This window comes from Typha angustifolia, chromosome 15 (genome assembly GCF_048772165.1).
Source record: "Typha angustifolia cultivar Huaian chromosome 15, ASM4877216v1, whole genome shotgun sequence".
Classification (NCBI taxonomy): Eukaryota; Viridiplantae; Streptophyta; class Magnoliopsida; order Poales; family Typhaceae; genus Typha; species Typha angustifolia.
The window spans coordinates 8,487,212-8,500,412 of record NC_133253.1 but is presented as its reverse complement, the minus strand read 5'-3'; the positions used below and the strand labels follow the sequence as shown (position 1 = coordinate 8,500,412).

General features: G+C 39.9%; 3 protein-coding genes across 3 annotated transcripts; 1 reads left to right on the top strand and 2 right to left on the bottom strand.

Annotated features, from left to right (window-relative positions):
- Nucleotides 1–605: 605 nt before the first annotated feature.
- LOC140777475 (uncharacterized protein At2g39795, mitochondrial-like) lies at nt 606–2,150 on the bottom strand. Its single transcript, XM_073121615.1, has 3 exons — nt 1,854–2,150; nt 1,049–1,416; nt 606–932 (listed from the first exon to the last, which is right to left on the bottom strand). Exons 1-3 carry the CDS (start codon nt 2,097–2,099, stop codon nt 773–775), a joined length of 774 nt encoding a protein of 257 aa, XP_072977716.1. The 5' UTR covers nt 2,100–2,150; the 3' UTR covers nt 606–772.
- Nucleotides 2,151–5,295: 3,145 nt separating this feature from the next.
- Nucleotides 5,296–5,925, top strand: LOC140779391 (CASP-like protein 5B1). The gene is made up of 3 exons (XM_073124425.1): nt 5,296–5,423; nt 5,471–5,603; nt 5,716–5,925. Exons 1-3 carry the CDS (start codon nt 5,296–5,298, stop codon nt 5,923–5,925), a joined length of 471 nt encoding a protein of 156 aa, XP_072980526.1.
- A 135-nt stretch (nt 5,926–6,060) lies between these two features.
- Nucleotides 6,061–8,855, bottom strand: LOC140777474 (wall-associated receptor kinase-like 20). Its single transcript, XM_073121613.1, has 3 exons — nt 7,803–8,855; nt 7,646–7,714; nt 6,061–7,319 (listed from the first exon to the last, which is right to left on the bottom strand). The coding sequence occupies exons 1-3, from the start codon at nt 8,695–8,697 to the stop codon at nt 6,250–6,252; spliced, it is 2,034 nt and encodes a 677-aa protein (XP_072977714.1). The 5' UTR covers nt 8,698–8,855; the 3' UTR covers nt 6,061–6,249.
- Between the last annotated feature and the right edge of the window lie 4,346 nt (nt 8,856–13,201).

Sequence of the window (13,201 nt, the reverse complement as noted above, 5' to 3'; positions counted from 1 at the left end):
TAGACAACTTACTATGTTAGCTAAAAGCTTGATAGATCCTAAGTATCTCTATATCTATGAAGGATTGCTCATTTATCATGCCCATATTTAACCTTTGAGCTCATGAATGATAAAAAAATATTTTTTTTCTTTTTTTACTTCTACGTTATCTTTACTTCGAAACTTAAGATAAAAAGCTTTTTCTTTTCTTTTCTTACTTCGACGTTATTTTACTTCGAGACTTACTTTATATTATGAAGAAGTTAAAGTGCCACACAAACTTACCAAATAATAAAAAAAATATTAAGTTCGTGACAACCAATATGCTTGACTTTGAGCAGCTCAGCTCCGTGGAGCAGATCAAGCAGTTACAAGAGCTAACAGAAACAGCTTGAGTTAGTTTGGCCAACTCATTGGCTGCAGCACTATGAAAATTGCCTAAACATATCAGCAGAATGATCATTTTGCACACATGATTTTCTATCACTGCCAAAGCTCTGGCAATTCTACTATAACCTACATCCACAGAGTTTAGTAACGCCTTGTTACTGAAAGATGAGATAAAAAGAGTCATTTAGAAGCCATAAAAGACATCCAGGAAAAAGAAAAAGAAATAGTGGATGATATAGGAAAGCAGTGAATTCAAATAACATCAGAACTCATCTGAGGGATATAGTGATCAGAGTAACATATGCCGTAAGTCATCTAACCAATTGCATTATTACAAGTAGCTAAACTTTGTAATCAAGTGTAAAGAACATGCTCCCTCTTGTTGGCAGACCTCTCAAAATTCTCACTTCTCAAAGAACTGCTTCAAATTCTTCAGCCAATGCAAATACTCTCGGCTATCTTTGTTTATCATGTATTCATGCAAGAAGTTGGTAGTCATGGGTGAGATCCCTCGTATCTCCAAATACTTGTGAAAAGCTTTCTGCAGGTTCTCATCCAGATCACTACAATAGACAAAGAAGAACAATAAATCAGTTATTACTTCTTCTAAAGAAGCTAATCGATCTAGTGCACCTGAACGTTCATTCCAAATAGTTGTGTAAGAGAATAATAAGCTTACTTGAAGTCAGGGCCTTCATAGGCAATCATCTCTTCCTCAGATGGATTATTTTCCCTCACAGACATGCTATCGATCACAATCTCATCTGGATATGCCGTGCAGTTGAATTCCAAACTTGGCCCCTCTCCCTTGGATACATTAACAGTCAGTGGAATGCTAGACTGACTGGGCTTCTCATTGTCCTTGTCATCCCCATCCTCATCATCATCAGCCTCTCTGTCGTTGTCCGGCTCCTCTCCCGTGACAAGGCTGGGCATTGAAACTACAACCTCAATTTCCTCACGCTGATAGCTTCTCCTCAGGGTAATTATATTCATTCCCTTGTCATCTTTGATCTCAAAAGGGAATCCCTTTGGTATTTCCTCTACCTGTTACAGTGCAAACATAAGTAGTAGAATACTCGACCATTGCCATCTCGAATGACAAATCTTTGTCGAACATAAGCCCACAACGAAGACAAGAGAAATCCAAAAATCCCATCTTTAGGTATTGTCATCTGTCATCTTTAGGTATTGTCCAAAAATTGCCATCTCAATTTTAATTTGATTTAACTTCCTCTCTTTATTAGTCTAATTTCATATCTATCAACTCTCAATACATTAGTCCTACCACTACAAGTACTAAAATAATGCATAAGTGTTGTCAAGTTTAGGATTTGAATTTGATATATCTTGAGTACTGCCAAAGGAAATCCAAAAAAAAAGCTTCTTTTTTCTTTTTTTGTTGCGAATTGATGCAAATGATCTCAGTATTTTGCGATTCCGAAATAGAGATGATGGGAAAAGGGGAACAAGGTGTTTCTCACCCGGTCGTGGTCGTCGCACTCCTCGGCGCACTTGATCTCGGAGTCGATGACACGGAGGAGGGTAGAGCCGGAGCTCGGCTTCTTCGCCACAGCAGTAGAGAAAGGAGCGGCCCGGGACATCGGAGGAAGGGAACGGAGGAGAGAGGAGGGGTGGAGAGATCGATGGGTGCTCCCAGCGACGCCACGAAGAGCGAGAGCGGTGGCGGAGGAGGACGCACGGCGGAGAGCGGCGCGAAGGAACGCCATGGTCGTAGGAGGAGACAAGGGAATGAGAGCTAGGGTTCTAGAGAAGTGTTCGGGTATCAGGGTTTAAGCAGGAGAGCGAGTTTTTGACCAAACTACCCTCCCAAACTTTTTCTTTTCCTGAATACATATTTATTTAATGGAAATAAAAAAAAATTATTTAAGATACTTCAATATGATATAGTGATAAAAAAAATTATGATGGTAAAAATATTCTCATTCCAAGTGCAAGATAGATACACGGAGTTCAGATCGGATAGTGCTCGATCCATATCCGAGTCCATATTTTTAGTCTGATATTGAACGGATAGTAAAATTTAAAACCATATTCTAACTAAACGGATACGGATAATTTTCAGATAAAGGATCAACGGATATTGATTGAATTTAAAATAATTATAATATTTTATTTAAATATAATTAACACAAAATTATTAAGAGTTTTATAACAAATAATTTTTTTTGTATGTCAAATATATAAAATTATAGAAATTAATCTCCATAAATAATATATAAAGTATTATTAGTAACAATATTAATATTTACTATTTAAATAAGCAAACTAAAAACTATAAATCATTTAAAAAAATATGCGGATAAACGGATATCCGATATCCGTATCTGAATCCAAAAATTATATCCCACCCGTATCTGAATTTGTATCCGAATTTTTTTCAAAAATTCTATCCGTATCCGAATCGGATAAGAATTTTTTATCCGAATCCGATCCGAGTCGGGTCGGATGGCGGGTTAATCCGACTCGTTTTCACCCATAATTTAACCCTATATTAATATTTTTTATGCTAATTATAAATTATTGTGCTTCATTTATTAAACACGTTATATTAGTCGTTTCTTATTACCTATTTCATAAACAAATTATATTTATATTACTAAATATATAAATTATTTAATAGTCGAATCATATTTGTGTTAAAAAAAAATTGCCTACGTTTGAATTTAGCTGAAGAGAGGATTGAAGAGATGTATCCCTCCAAACTCTAAATGGTATCATCTTTAATGCAATAATTAATACATATTATTGACATTATGGTATTAATCTCAAGCAAGGAATGAGAGATAGAATAATTATGACAAGGTGTCACAACTTGCAAATAGGCCTGAGGTTTCTTCTACATTTGGAAAATTTCCCTACTGGTTTTAGAGAATGATGGTGTATAAAACCCCTGCCCTGCCCTGCCCTGCCCTGCCCTGGTGAAGGTTTTTATTATCCATAGAAAAGATAAGTAGCAACCCTTTGAGAGCCATGACTAGGATGGAGGTCACCCGTGTGGCTCTTTTCCTCTCACTTCTAGCGAGTCTAGTTGCTCTTCATCAGTGTAAGTATAATCTTTACTGCTCATAGATGTTTTTATAAAAGTCATATCTTACTTCATTGCATATATATTTATATTATTTTTGTATATATTTTTCTCTTCAAAGTTTCTTATTTCCGTCTATACTCTTTAAAACTCATAGTTTTTATGTAGATCCGTTAGAGAGGTTACCTTTTCGACAACTATGAGTTAAAAATTTAGTAATTTAGAGAATGAAATTAAGAATATTATCTTTTTCTGATGATTAACTTGATGAAACCTTAATCGGTTGATTATGTTTCATAGCTATGCATATAAAAGCGATGAATTTTTAAGAGATATCTATGCAAAGAGTTAAATGTTTTAAGAGATACATGCAAAAAAATTGAAGTCTTCATATTTTTTGCCAATTGGCTTAATTAAAAGATTAATTCCTATTTTTTTTTAAAGAAAATCATATGAGCTATATATTTTCTAATGATATATAACATTATTATTATTATTATTATTATTAGGTCTGAGTTCAGAAATAGAAAAATTACAAATATGGTCACAAGTTTTTTTATAGATAAATATATTCCCATGTATGGAGATAACTTATTTTCATTTGTACTAAACATTAGGAAGTAGAAGGAAAGTAATTAGTATTTGGATTCAAACTCAGCACAACTAATTCTATATAGAAATATAATTGATTTCATTTAGGCATAATTCAATTTATTTTATTTGGAAATGAATTTCTCTATTTAAAGGATAATATAATTGAAATCCATTGAATCATGTTATTTGGAAAGAGATAGACAGAGAGAGAAACTCAATTTATTATGTTTCTTTTTCTGTATTTTATACTTAGGCATTAATAAGAACATGACAAAATGATGGTTAATTTTGATACGAAAGTATCCAAATACAGTGAATATTAAATCAATAGAATTCCACGGATCTGGTGTTTCCAAACAACGTCTTAAATAACACCTGAGAAAATAAGTTAAATAACATTAACTTCTTCTTCTTCTTCTTCTTCTTCTTCTTGTTGTTGTTGTATTTTGATGGCTTTCAAATTAATTAGGCCGCGAGATTACGAGCGTAAGCGAGGGATTGAGTGAGAAAAGTGAAGAAGCCACAGGCATGAAGGAGGAGATCAAATTGAGTTTCAAGCCATGTGCAAGTTGGAGATGCGAAGGAGGAGGCAGATGCTATTGCTGTTTGGCACTGGTTGGCCAGCCGTGCTACTGGGAGAGGTCAGCCTGCTTGGAAATCTGCCCTGTTTGCAACCCTAAGTGCCCAAAGCCACCACCAATGCATTGAGATAAACTTTCTCGATCGCCATGGTTTTGTCCATCCTTGGTTGCTGATAAGCTTATGGATATATATATCCCAATGTTTGATGAGCAGTACTATATATATAGATTAATAAATTATGGGCTAGCTGTTGAATGACGCATTAATTGGTATTTAAAGTCAGACATTTTGTTGCAAGTATCATACAGTAAGTATTAGATCATTTGCTAGTGAAAAAAAACCTAAAAACGCGTATATATCTAAACCCTAGATTGAAATTATTTGATTATATAAATGTGTGGAATAAATATTGCAGTTATATTTCCGAATACGAAGCTTATATATTTATATCTGTAGGCATATATACATTTATCCATGCTTCGCATTAACTAGAAATCTTAAACCACAAGACAAACTCCCATCTCCCAAATGAGAAACACACGCACTTTAATCTTAATGCCTTCCAACTCTCATCGAAATCTTAAACCTCAAGACACCGCTTGTGTTATATATATATATATATATATATATATATATATATATATATATATTATCTCTTTCACTTGTAGTGCCTCCGAGAAGTAGTGAGGAAGCTGACGAGAATGGCGGGTGGCCCTGGCACACGAGTTGGGTTGTCAATTAGGCTGGCGAGGTGCCTCCTCGCTGCTGCATCAGTCGCCTTCATACGATTGAACAGTTTTCCTCGGCGGACAGAATATACAGTGTTCAAGTACTTCTCTTCTCCATTTATTAACACTTAATAATGTTTGATTTCAGCTTATCCGCACTTGCAATGGTCATTCCAGTCCTGTGGACCTTTGCATTCGTCTGCTACGATATCAACAACTTGAGGGTTAGAGTAAATCTTCAGGATCGCAGTCTTCTCACAATCTTAGCAATTGGTGACTGGGTAAATACATGCAAGCTCATATCGTACCCGGAATTAATTACTACATGACTCTTGTTTCTTCACACATACCTAAGTTTGCTATGACTTATGATCAATCACCTGCAATTTCTAGGTAACTGCGCATCTGACACTTGCAGCGGCATTCTCTTCACTAGGTGTGGCAATTTTTCTTACAAGAGATACTGGAATGTGCCAATCTATACAGGGTGCTTGTAGAAAGGCATTAATCTCTGGAATTATGGCACTGGCTTCAGGGCTGTTGAGCTTCTTCTCTGCACTAGTTGTGATTAGGACTCGTGCAACTTTAGTACATCAGGAATAGGTGTACTCTATTTATACCTTCATATGGGTTTTCTTTTTCTTTTCTTTTTTGATGAACAATCGGTACGTATGTAGACGGCTTAATAAAATTATATCCTTGTGTAACTTTTGCTTACCATAATGGAAATATGCAAGCTTTGCTGTGTCTGAGTGCTCTATTAGTTTTAGATATTTAAAAGTCGCATGCTACGTACACATGAGCTTACCTTAGATGTTAGGATATAACTACAAAACTTAGATGACGATTGAACCAGAAGCTCGGGATTTAAACAACCTAAAAAATTGAGCCTAGCTAGGTGACATGCAAACAGTTTGAAGTGACGCATTATATAAGTTGCAGTTTCTGGTCGGCACCACCTGCAGATTCAATGCTCATAATATACTCGATCTCCTCCGCTATCTCCTTCATGGATGGCCGGTTTTGCCTCCTTTCCTCCAAGCAACCCATCGCCAAGAACCCCAACGCTTTAATGGTGTCCAACTCCACCTGGCTCGCGCCTTCCTTGAGCGCCCCATCCACGATCTCCATCATCCTCTCCTCCTCCACCTTCCTCTGCGCGTACACCACCAGGTTCACGTCGTCCGACTCCCTGCCGAAGTCGATCGCCTTCTGCGAAGTCAGCAGCTCCAAGAGCACGACGCCGAAGCTGTACACGTCGCTCTTGTCGGTGAGCTGGTAGTTGCGGTAGTACTCCGGGTCTAGGTAGCCAAGGGTCCCCTGGGCGCAGGTGGAGACGTGGCTGAGGCCGGGCTCGGCGAGGCGGGAGAGGCCGAAGTCGGAGACCTTGGCATTGAGCTTGTCGTCGAGGAGGATGTTGCTGGACTTGACGTCGCGGTGGTAGATGGGGGGGACGGCGGAGGAGTGGAGGTAGGCGAGGCCCTCGGCGGTGTGGTGGGCGATGGAGAGGCGGCGGCGCCAGGGGAGGAGGGGGCGGAGGCCGTGGAGGTGGTCGTAGAGGGTGCCGTTGGGAATGAACTCGTACACCATGAGGGGCTGCTCGAGGTCGACGCAGCAGCCGAGTAGGCGGACAAGGCTGCGGTGGTTGACCTGGGAGAGGATCCGGACCTCGTTCAGGACCTGGTCGGTCGACTTGGTGTTCCCGAGCTTCGCACACTTGACGGCGACAAGGGTGCCGTCGTCGAGGACGCCCTTGTAGACCTCGCCGAAGCCGCCCGTGCCGAGGAGGTTGGCGGGGGAGAAGTTGGCCGTGGCGCGCTTGATCTCCTTGCCGGTGAAATTCTTGGCGGAGCGGCCGCTCATGTTGTTGGCGTTGAGGATCTCCTCGCGCTCCTTGGTGAGGCGCTCGCGGGCCTGGCGGATGCGGCGTTGCCGGCGGTAGAGCAGGAGGCCGGCCACGATCGCAAGCAGGACCACGCTAAGACCAGACACCAGGCCTGAATGAATGAATATATTGTAGAATAATGTTAAAAGAGTACTACTCTCTATCCTAATCCAACGCAAGATATAACATATTATTATCTACCTCTCCTCCTCTGTTTTAAACTACGGCCCAACTAACTTGAGGTCAAATTAAATTTATACAAATAAATGCAGGCTGTCGTGCGCGCATACATAATTAATACTCACTAATTACTAGCTAGCCAGGTTAGGTTATGACAACTAAGAAAATCAATCTCCTTTTACTAGCTTCTGGTCAACCTTCTTGGTCTCTACCTACCTATCTATCTATCTTAAAACCGAGTACAAGAAAGAAACTAGCCTGCGATTAGCGGCCCATGGTTGGTCGATCCACCGCACCCTCCTGCGCTGGCGGCGCAATCCGTCACATCTACATTACAAAGCAACCAAATCCCAATCAATTAAATCAATCAAGAAAGAAAGAGAGACAAAATTAAAGGGGGGCGTTGGATACTCACTGGGAGCACACGTGCCAGCGATGGGGTTCCACACGAGCCCACTAACGCAGAAGCAGCGCTTGACCCCGTTGGCTGCGGGGTCCACCGTGCAGGTCGCATTGACCCCATCCTCGCAGTCCGCATGCGACCGGCAGATCGGCTCCCGAGGCGACGCCCACTGCAGCTCCACCCCGGCCCGGTCCCCCCACGTGGCCGCTGGCCGGGTCGGATCCAGGTCAACGAAGCTTCGGTACGCCGAGCAGGACACCGCGGCGACCCGCACGGCGTAGGAGGTGGAGGAGCCCCCGGCGACGAAGGTGCAGCAGAGGGGGAGGGAGCGGCAGGCGGCGGCGGAGGAGGAGGCGGCGGAGGCGTAGATGTGGCAGAGGGAGTTGGAAGAGCAGTTGAGCGGGGAGAGGAGGAGCTGGGAGGTGCAGTTGAGGAGCATGATGGTGTTGCTGCCGGTGACGTTGAAAGGGAGGGTGGAGTTGAGCTGGATGCCGTTGGAGGCGAGGTCAGAGGAGACGCAGGAGGAGGGGGAGAGGAAGAGGGAGGGGGCGATGACGAGGCGTTGGCTGGCGGGGGAGATGGAGGTGATGCGGTAAGTGGAGTTAAGCGATTGAAACAAGAGCGTGGAATTGTTGTTGTTTTTGGAGCAAAGGATTGAGTAAGAGGGATCGCCGCAGGTGGGAGAGGTGGATAAAGGGAAGGGGACTGGGGTCGACCCACATGGAGGGCAAACCTTCGCATGCACCATGGATGGGATTAGGAGGAAGACGAAGAACAAGAAGAAGAGGGGATGAAGAGAGGCGGCCATGGGAGGGAGAGAGAGAGAGAGACAGAGAAACAGAGAAACAGAGAGAAGAGAGAAGAGAGAAGAGAGACGGGAATTTGTTTTTAAAGCATTCAATAACATGTGAGAGGCAGAGGTATTAAATATTGGAAGTTGGGATGGATCATGGATGGGTGCATCTCGATGGGGGTGTCTACAGAGTCTTCCTCTGTTCCTCCCTTTCGGTCAACTCAAAGGGTGTATGTTTGTTGATTTCTTTTCTGAAGGTTGGAGTTTGACTCTTGACTAAGGAAAATTGAAATCTGGGGAAGAGACTATGATTTCACACATCTATATACCAATTGTCCAACCTCAAACCACTGTATAATTTTTCTCTTTTTGTTGCTTAATTACATTTTACCCGTGTGTAATTCGATCTAATTTTCTTTTATTATTGTCTAACAATAGCTAACACAAAATAAAATTAAAGTATTCAAGTTTAAAATACATAGAAATAGAGAATTGCCCACTCTGTATGCCCGCGTCGCTCCAAGTTCTAATCGAACCAACACTAACAAAATCGAAAGAATTTTTTCTCCAAACTAAACTTATTTGATAGAAATTAAATCCCCTTCCCTAAACTATACCTTATTTTTAAACCTTTGACGGCAGCATCCTATTGCAAAGGAAACTACTATAACTTTCAAAGACAAGGTTTTTCAACCTCCGATGGTCATGACGTTTGCAAAACTCCGATAATTTAGGCAATAATCTCGACGGCTTAGAAAAAAAATTGGAGACAGAAAATGACAAATATAAGTAATTTATAAATTATTCAGTTATATATTTTAACAAAATATTTATTTTGATGGTACTCTTCTATTTAGTTATAGTTACGTCAAGTTAACTCCGAGTGTTATATAAAAATATTTAAAAAAAATTAATTTCGGTATTAATTAGAAAATAGAAAAAAAATATATAAGATGTGATTTATGAAATTATCTTTAATTAGAGGAAGAGATTTAGATAATTAGCAGCTAAGAATTGGAACCTTATCTCGTATTCCACCTACCACTTAGGAATTAAATTTTATTCTGTTGGCTTTGGTGTTGACTTGTGGGCTGATATTCTACTAATTTGTTTTATGCTTCAGCTCTCATTGAAAGACAATTTAAGCTTTGACTTTGTTTGTCCAAATATATCACAATTTGAATACTAATTTGTTCTTCATATTTTACTCAATTTTTTTATATCAAATATTTGTCTAAATAGTGACTGCCTCATGGAATCTCATTCAGCCCAAGTATTATTATTCCCTTTCTTATTCTCTTCACACAAACCATTAGAAATCATCAATATCAATTTAATTAAGGGGGTATAGAAAAAGAATTCATAGAACCTCTTAATTGTCATATCATGATGTTGATAAATTAGTAGGCTAAACAATACTTTGGCTAATCATTCTAACCTATATTAATTCATACATAATTATAAATAATATTCCACTTAACATTCAATCGTGACATTAGAACGACTTGTGGAATTGAATGATTTCTCTATAATTTATGATTCATAGATATTTTTTTTTAGATGAATAATAATACTTTTGCTCATGATCTAACTAGTTTGATTTATCATCGGCAACTACTACTTATGAAATGGATTGATTTAATAATGAGTTCATAACTTAATTATCTACTTAGTACTTAATGGATTGTTTACTTACTTATTTTTTTCAAAATAAAAATAGAATAAGAAGAAGAGTTGAGATGTGACATTCTTCTTAACCTAATTCAAAGCTTTTTAGAAAAATATTTCTTAACCTATAGGAGGCCTAGATCCTCTATAGGTTCGACTGTAGGAATTTCCAGTAGTCCTCAATTTGGCTTTTTTTCCCCCAAATTGCCAAATCATTTCATTATTTTCAAATTACGACCAACTGATTAGGAAGAATCTACTCCAATTGGGTACTTCTTAACGAATAACAGCTATATTTATTACCACCATAGTTTAGTGATTGAGTCTTATTCACTTACAACAAAGATCATCGATTCGATTCCTCTTGTGAATGTGTTACGAACCGGTCTAATCCGATCCGCAACGGTTCCGAAACTTAGATCCTAGCTTGATAGATGCTAGTATTAGTTCTTGGTGTGAAAGGGGAAAAGTTGTTGTGGAAGAGAGAGGTTAAAGGCTAGAAGAGGTCGACCAAAGACTTGAGCGGTGGAAGGAAGGAGATGAGAGAGGATGCCAATGGCTAGAGTCAAGAGAGAAGAAAATGAGGCTAAAGCCAATTCCAGTCCATATAATAATAATCTCAATTAGGGTTTCCTCCACATAAATATAGAGGCTCACCTTAAAGACTCCATAATTAACATAAAAAAATCCCAAACTACCCTAACATCCCTAACTTAATCCGCGGTGCGTTCAAACGCGCCCGATTACGTTCGAATACGTCAATTATGTTCTGAAGCACAAATATGTAAATAATTAGATCTATTTCTTGAGAAGATTGTGTATAATTATTTAATCTATGTATTTGAAAAGACTAAACCTCTTATCTAATCTATATGTAACTTAGAAACTTGTGATATATATATATAGTGCTGAGAATATATAAGCTCAAACAAGATACCTGAGATTGTATTGACTAATGGCATTAATGTGTAGTATTTCTAGGGGTGTAAACGAGCCGAGCCTGAGTGAGCCGACTCTAGCTCAGGCTCGGCTTGAAATTAATTTCGAGCCTCAAATTTAGGCTCAAGCTCGGCTCTATTCAACTCGAGCCGAGCTCGAGCCGAGCCAGACCGAGCTCGGATCAAGCTTGAGCCGAGCCCGAGCTTTATTAGAGGAGGAGGAGGAGGAGGCAATGGCAGTGGTGAAATGGATGGTGGTGAAGAAGTCCGACGCTAGGATCTTCTTCAGCTTCTCCCTCAAAACTGCATCTCGAATCAATCAAACCAAAATACCAAATACTCTAAACCCACCATGACCAAAGAGATCAACAAATCACAAGTCCAAATAGCAGATCCTCCACGAAACCCTCAGCTCTCTTCTCCTCATATTTCGGTGGTGGCAACGACGGCGGTGGTGGGGGGAGACCTCCTAGGGGCACAGCGAGGGGGAGGCAAAGCTTCTCGAGCTCGTCGATGAGGGCAGTGACGAAGGAGAAGACTACTTTCTACTCCCCTCCGACGAGGCTCTCCTCCATCGGGATGATGCGCGGCTTGCCAATGGAGGACGAGGCGGCGACGGCTGGATGAGGAGGACGAGGCGGCAACCGATTGAGGAGGACGAGGTGGCGATGGCTTGAGGAGGAGGACGAGGCGGTGACCGATTAATGAGGAGGACGAGGCGGCGACCAATTAATGAGGAGGACGAGGCGGCGACCGAAGGAGAAGGACGAGGCGGCGATGGCTTGAGGAGGAAGACGACGAGGCGCAACTGAGTGATGGTAAGATTTGGGAAATTTAAGCTGTGTGATTGTGAATACTAATTTTTTTATATAAACCGAGCATATCGAGCTGAGCCTGAGCGAGCCAACTCAAGCTCAGGCTCGGCTCGAAATTAATTTCGAGCCTCAAATTTAGGCTCAGGCTCGGCTCAGCTCACAACGAGCCGAGCCGAGCCCGAGCTTCAGACGAGCCGAGCCCGAGCCGAGCCCGAGCTGCTCGTTTATTTTGACAGCCCTAAGTATTTCTTATGTAGCAAAGTTTGTAACTTCAATAATATTGTCTAAGGCTCACCTAGCTATCATCCAAAACAAATATCTTACTATTTATAATCACAAATCATTTATTTATTTTTTTAAAATTCAACTTGAAGACCCACCAACAACAATATCATAGGACCAAAAAGTCAAAATTTGGTACCAAAGAGAAATCATTCAAGTTATAATAATAATAAATTTCAAATATCAAATCAAAGTGGAAGCTGCTCAGAAGGAAATACATTGAGTAGGACAAGTTGGTCAATGAGAGAAACCAATAGAGATGATAGTGATGAGCAGCAAAAGCATCACCATCCAATGCAAATTCCTTTTGGTGGAGGCCAAAACTGGAGCAATTCTTATCCTTGGCCTTTGACAAATTGCATAGCAGTGGTGGATCCTGTCTTTTAATTGTATCTATATATCTCTTTCAATGCCTTCTCTCTTTTTTTAATCTATGCAATTAATGTACTCAAATGGGAATTAGGTAGGTGTTTTTTGGTTGCTTATGTGTGACTACCAACCTTATTAAATGCCAAGGCATTGGCCTATTTGAGTAGGAGAGGACATGTACATGGAGGAATTCATTGAAACTAGCTAATTGGATTCCACACAAGTTTCCTTGTTATAGCTTGGAGTTTTTGGCCAAACTTTGTCCTCCCAAGTTTTTTTTAAGCGTTTAGTACCCTTCACCACTTAAAAATAATATTAGGTGTATTTTAAAAATAGATGACTGGGATAATAATTTTTAAATATAAGATTGCCGACTGAATTAACAACTTATATATGAAAATTTTTAAAACCGTCAAAAAAAAAAAATTACCTAACTCTTTGAAAATTCCTTTTCCATATAAACTATTTTTCTATTCAACGATTTAATTGTCGAACCAGAAAGTAATTTATATAATAGATAATTTAAATTTGTATACAAATAACTAT

Excerpts from the sequence above, each read along its gene's own strand:
- LOC140779391 (XM_073124425.1), top strand. The coding sequence starts at position 5,296 with ATGGCGGGTGGCCCTGGCACACGAGTTGGGTTGTCAATTAGGCTGGCG. Across the intron at positions 5,424-5,470 it reads ACAGAATATACAGTGTTCAA|CTTATCCGCACTTGCAATGG; the intron begins GTACTTCTCTTC and ends GTTTGATTTCAG. Across the intron at positions 5,604-5,715 it reads TCTTAGCAATTGGTGACTGG|GTAACTGCGCATCTGACACT; the intron begins GTAAATACATGC and ends TGCAATTTCTAG.
- LOC140777475 (XM_073121615.1), bottom strand. The coding sequence starts at position 2,099 with ATGGCGTTCCTTCGCGCCGCTCTCCGCCGTGCGTCCTCCTCCGCCACC. Across the intron at positions 1,417-1,853 it reads AGTGCGACGACCACGACCGG|GTAGAGGAAATACCAAAGGG; the intron begins GTGAGAAACACC and ends GCACTGTAACAG. Across the intron at positions 933-1,048 it reads TATGAAGGCCCTGACTTCAA|TGATCTGGATGAGAACCTGC; the intron begins GTAAGCTTATTA and ends TGTCTATTGTAG.
- LOC140777474 (XM_073121613.1), bottom strand. The coding sequence starts at position 8,697 with ATGTTATTGAATGCTTTAAAAACAAATTCCCGTCTCTCTTCTCTCTTC. Across the intron at positions 7,715-7,802 it reads CGCTGGCACGTGTGCTCCCA|ATGTGACGGATTGCGCCGCC; the intron begins GTGAGTATCCAA and ends TTTGTAATGTAG. Across the intron at positions 7,320-7,645 it reads CCATGGGCCGCTAATCGCAG|GCCTGGTGTCTGGTCTTAGC; the intron begins GCTAGTTTCTTT and ends TCATTCATTCAG.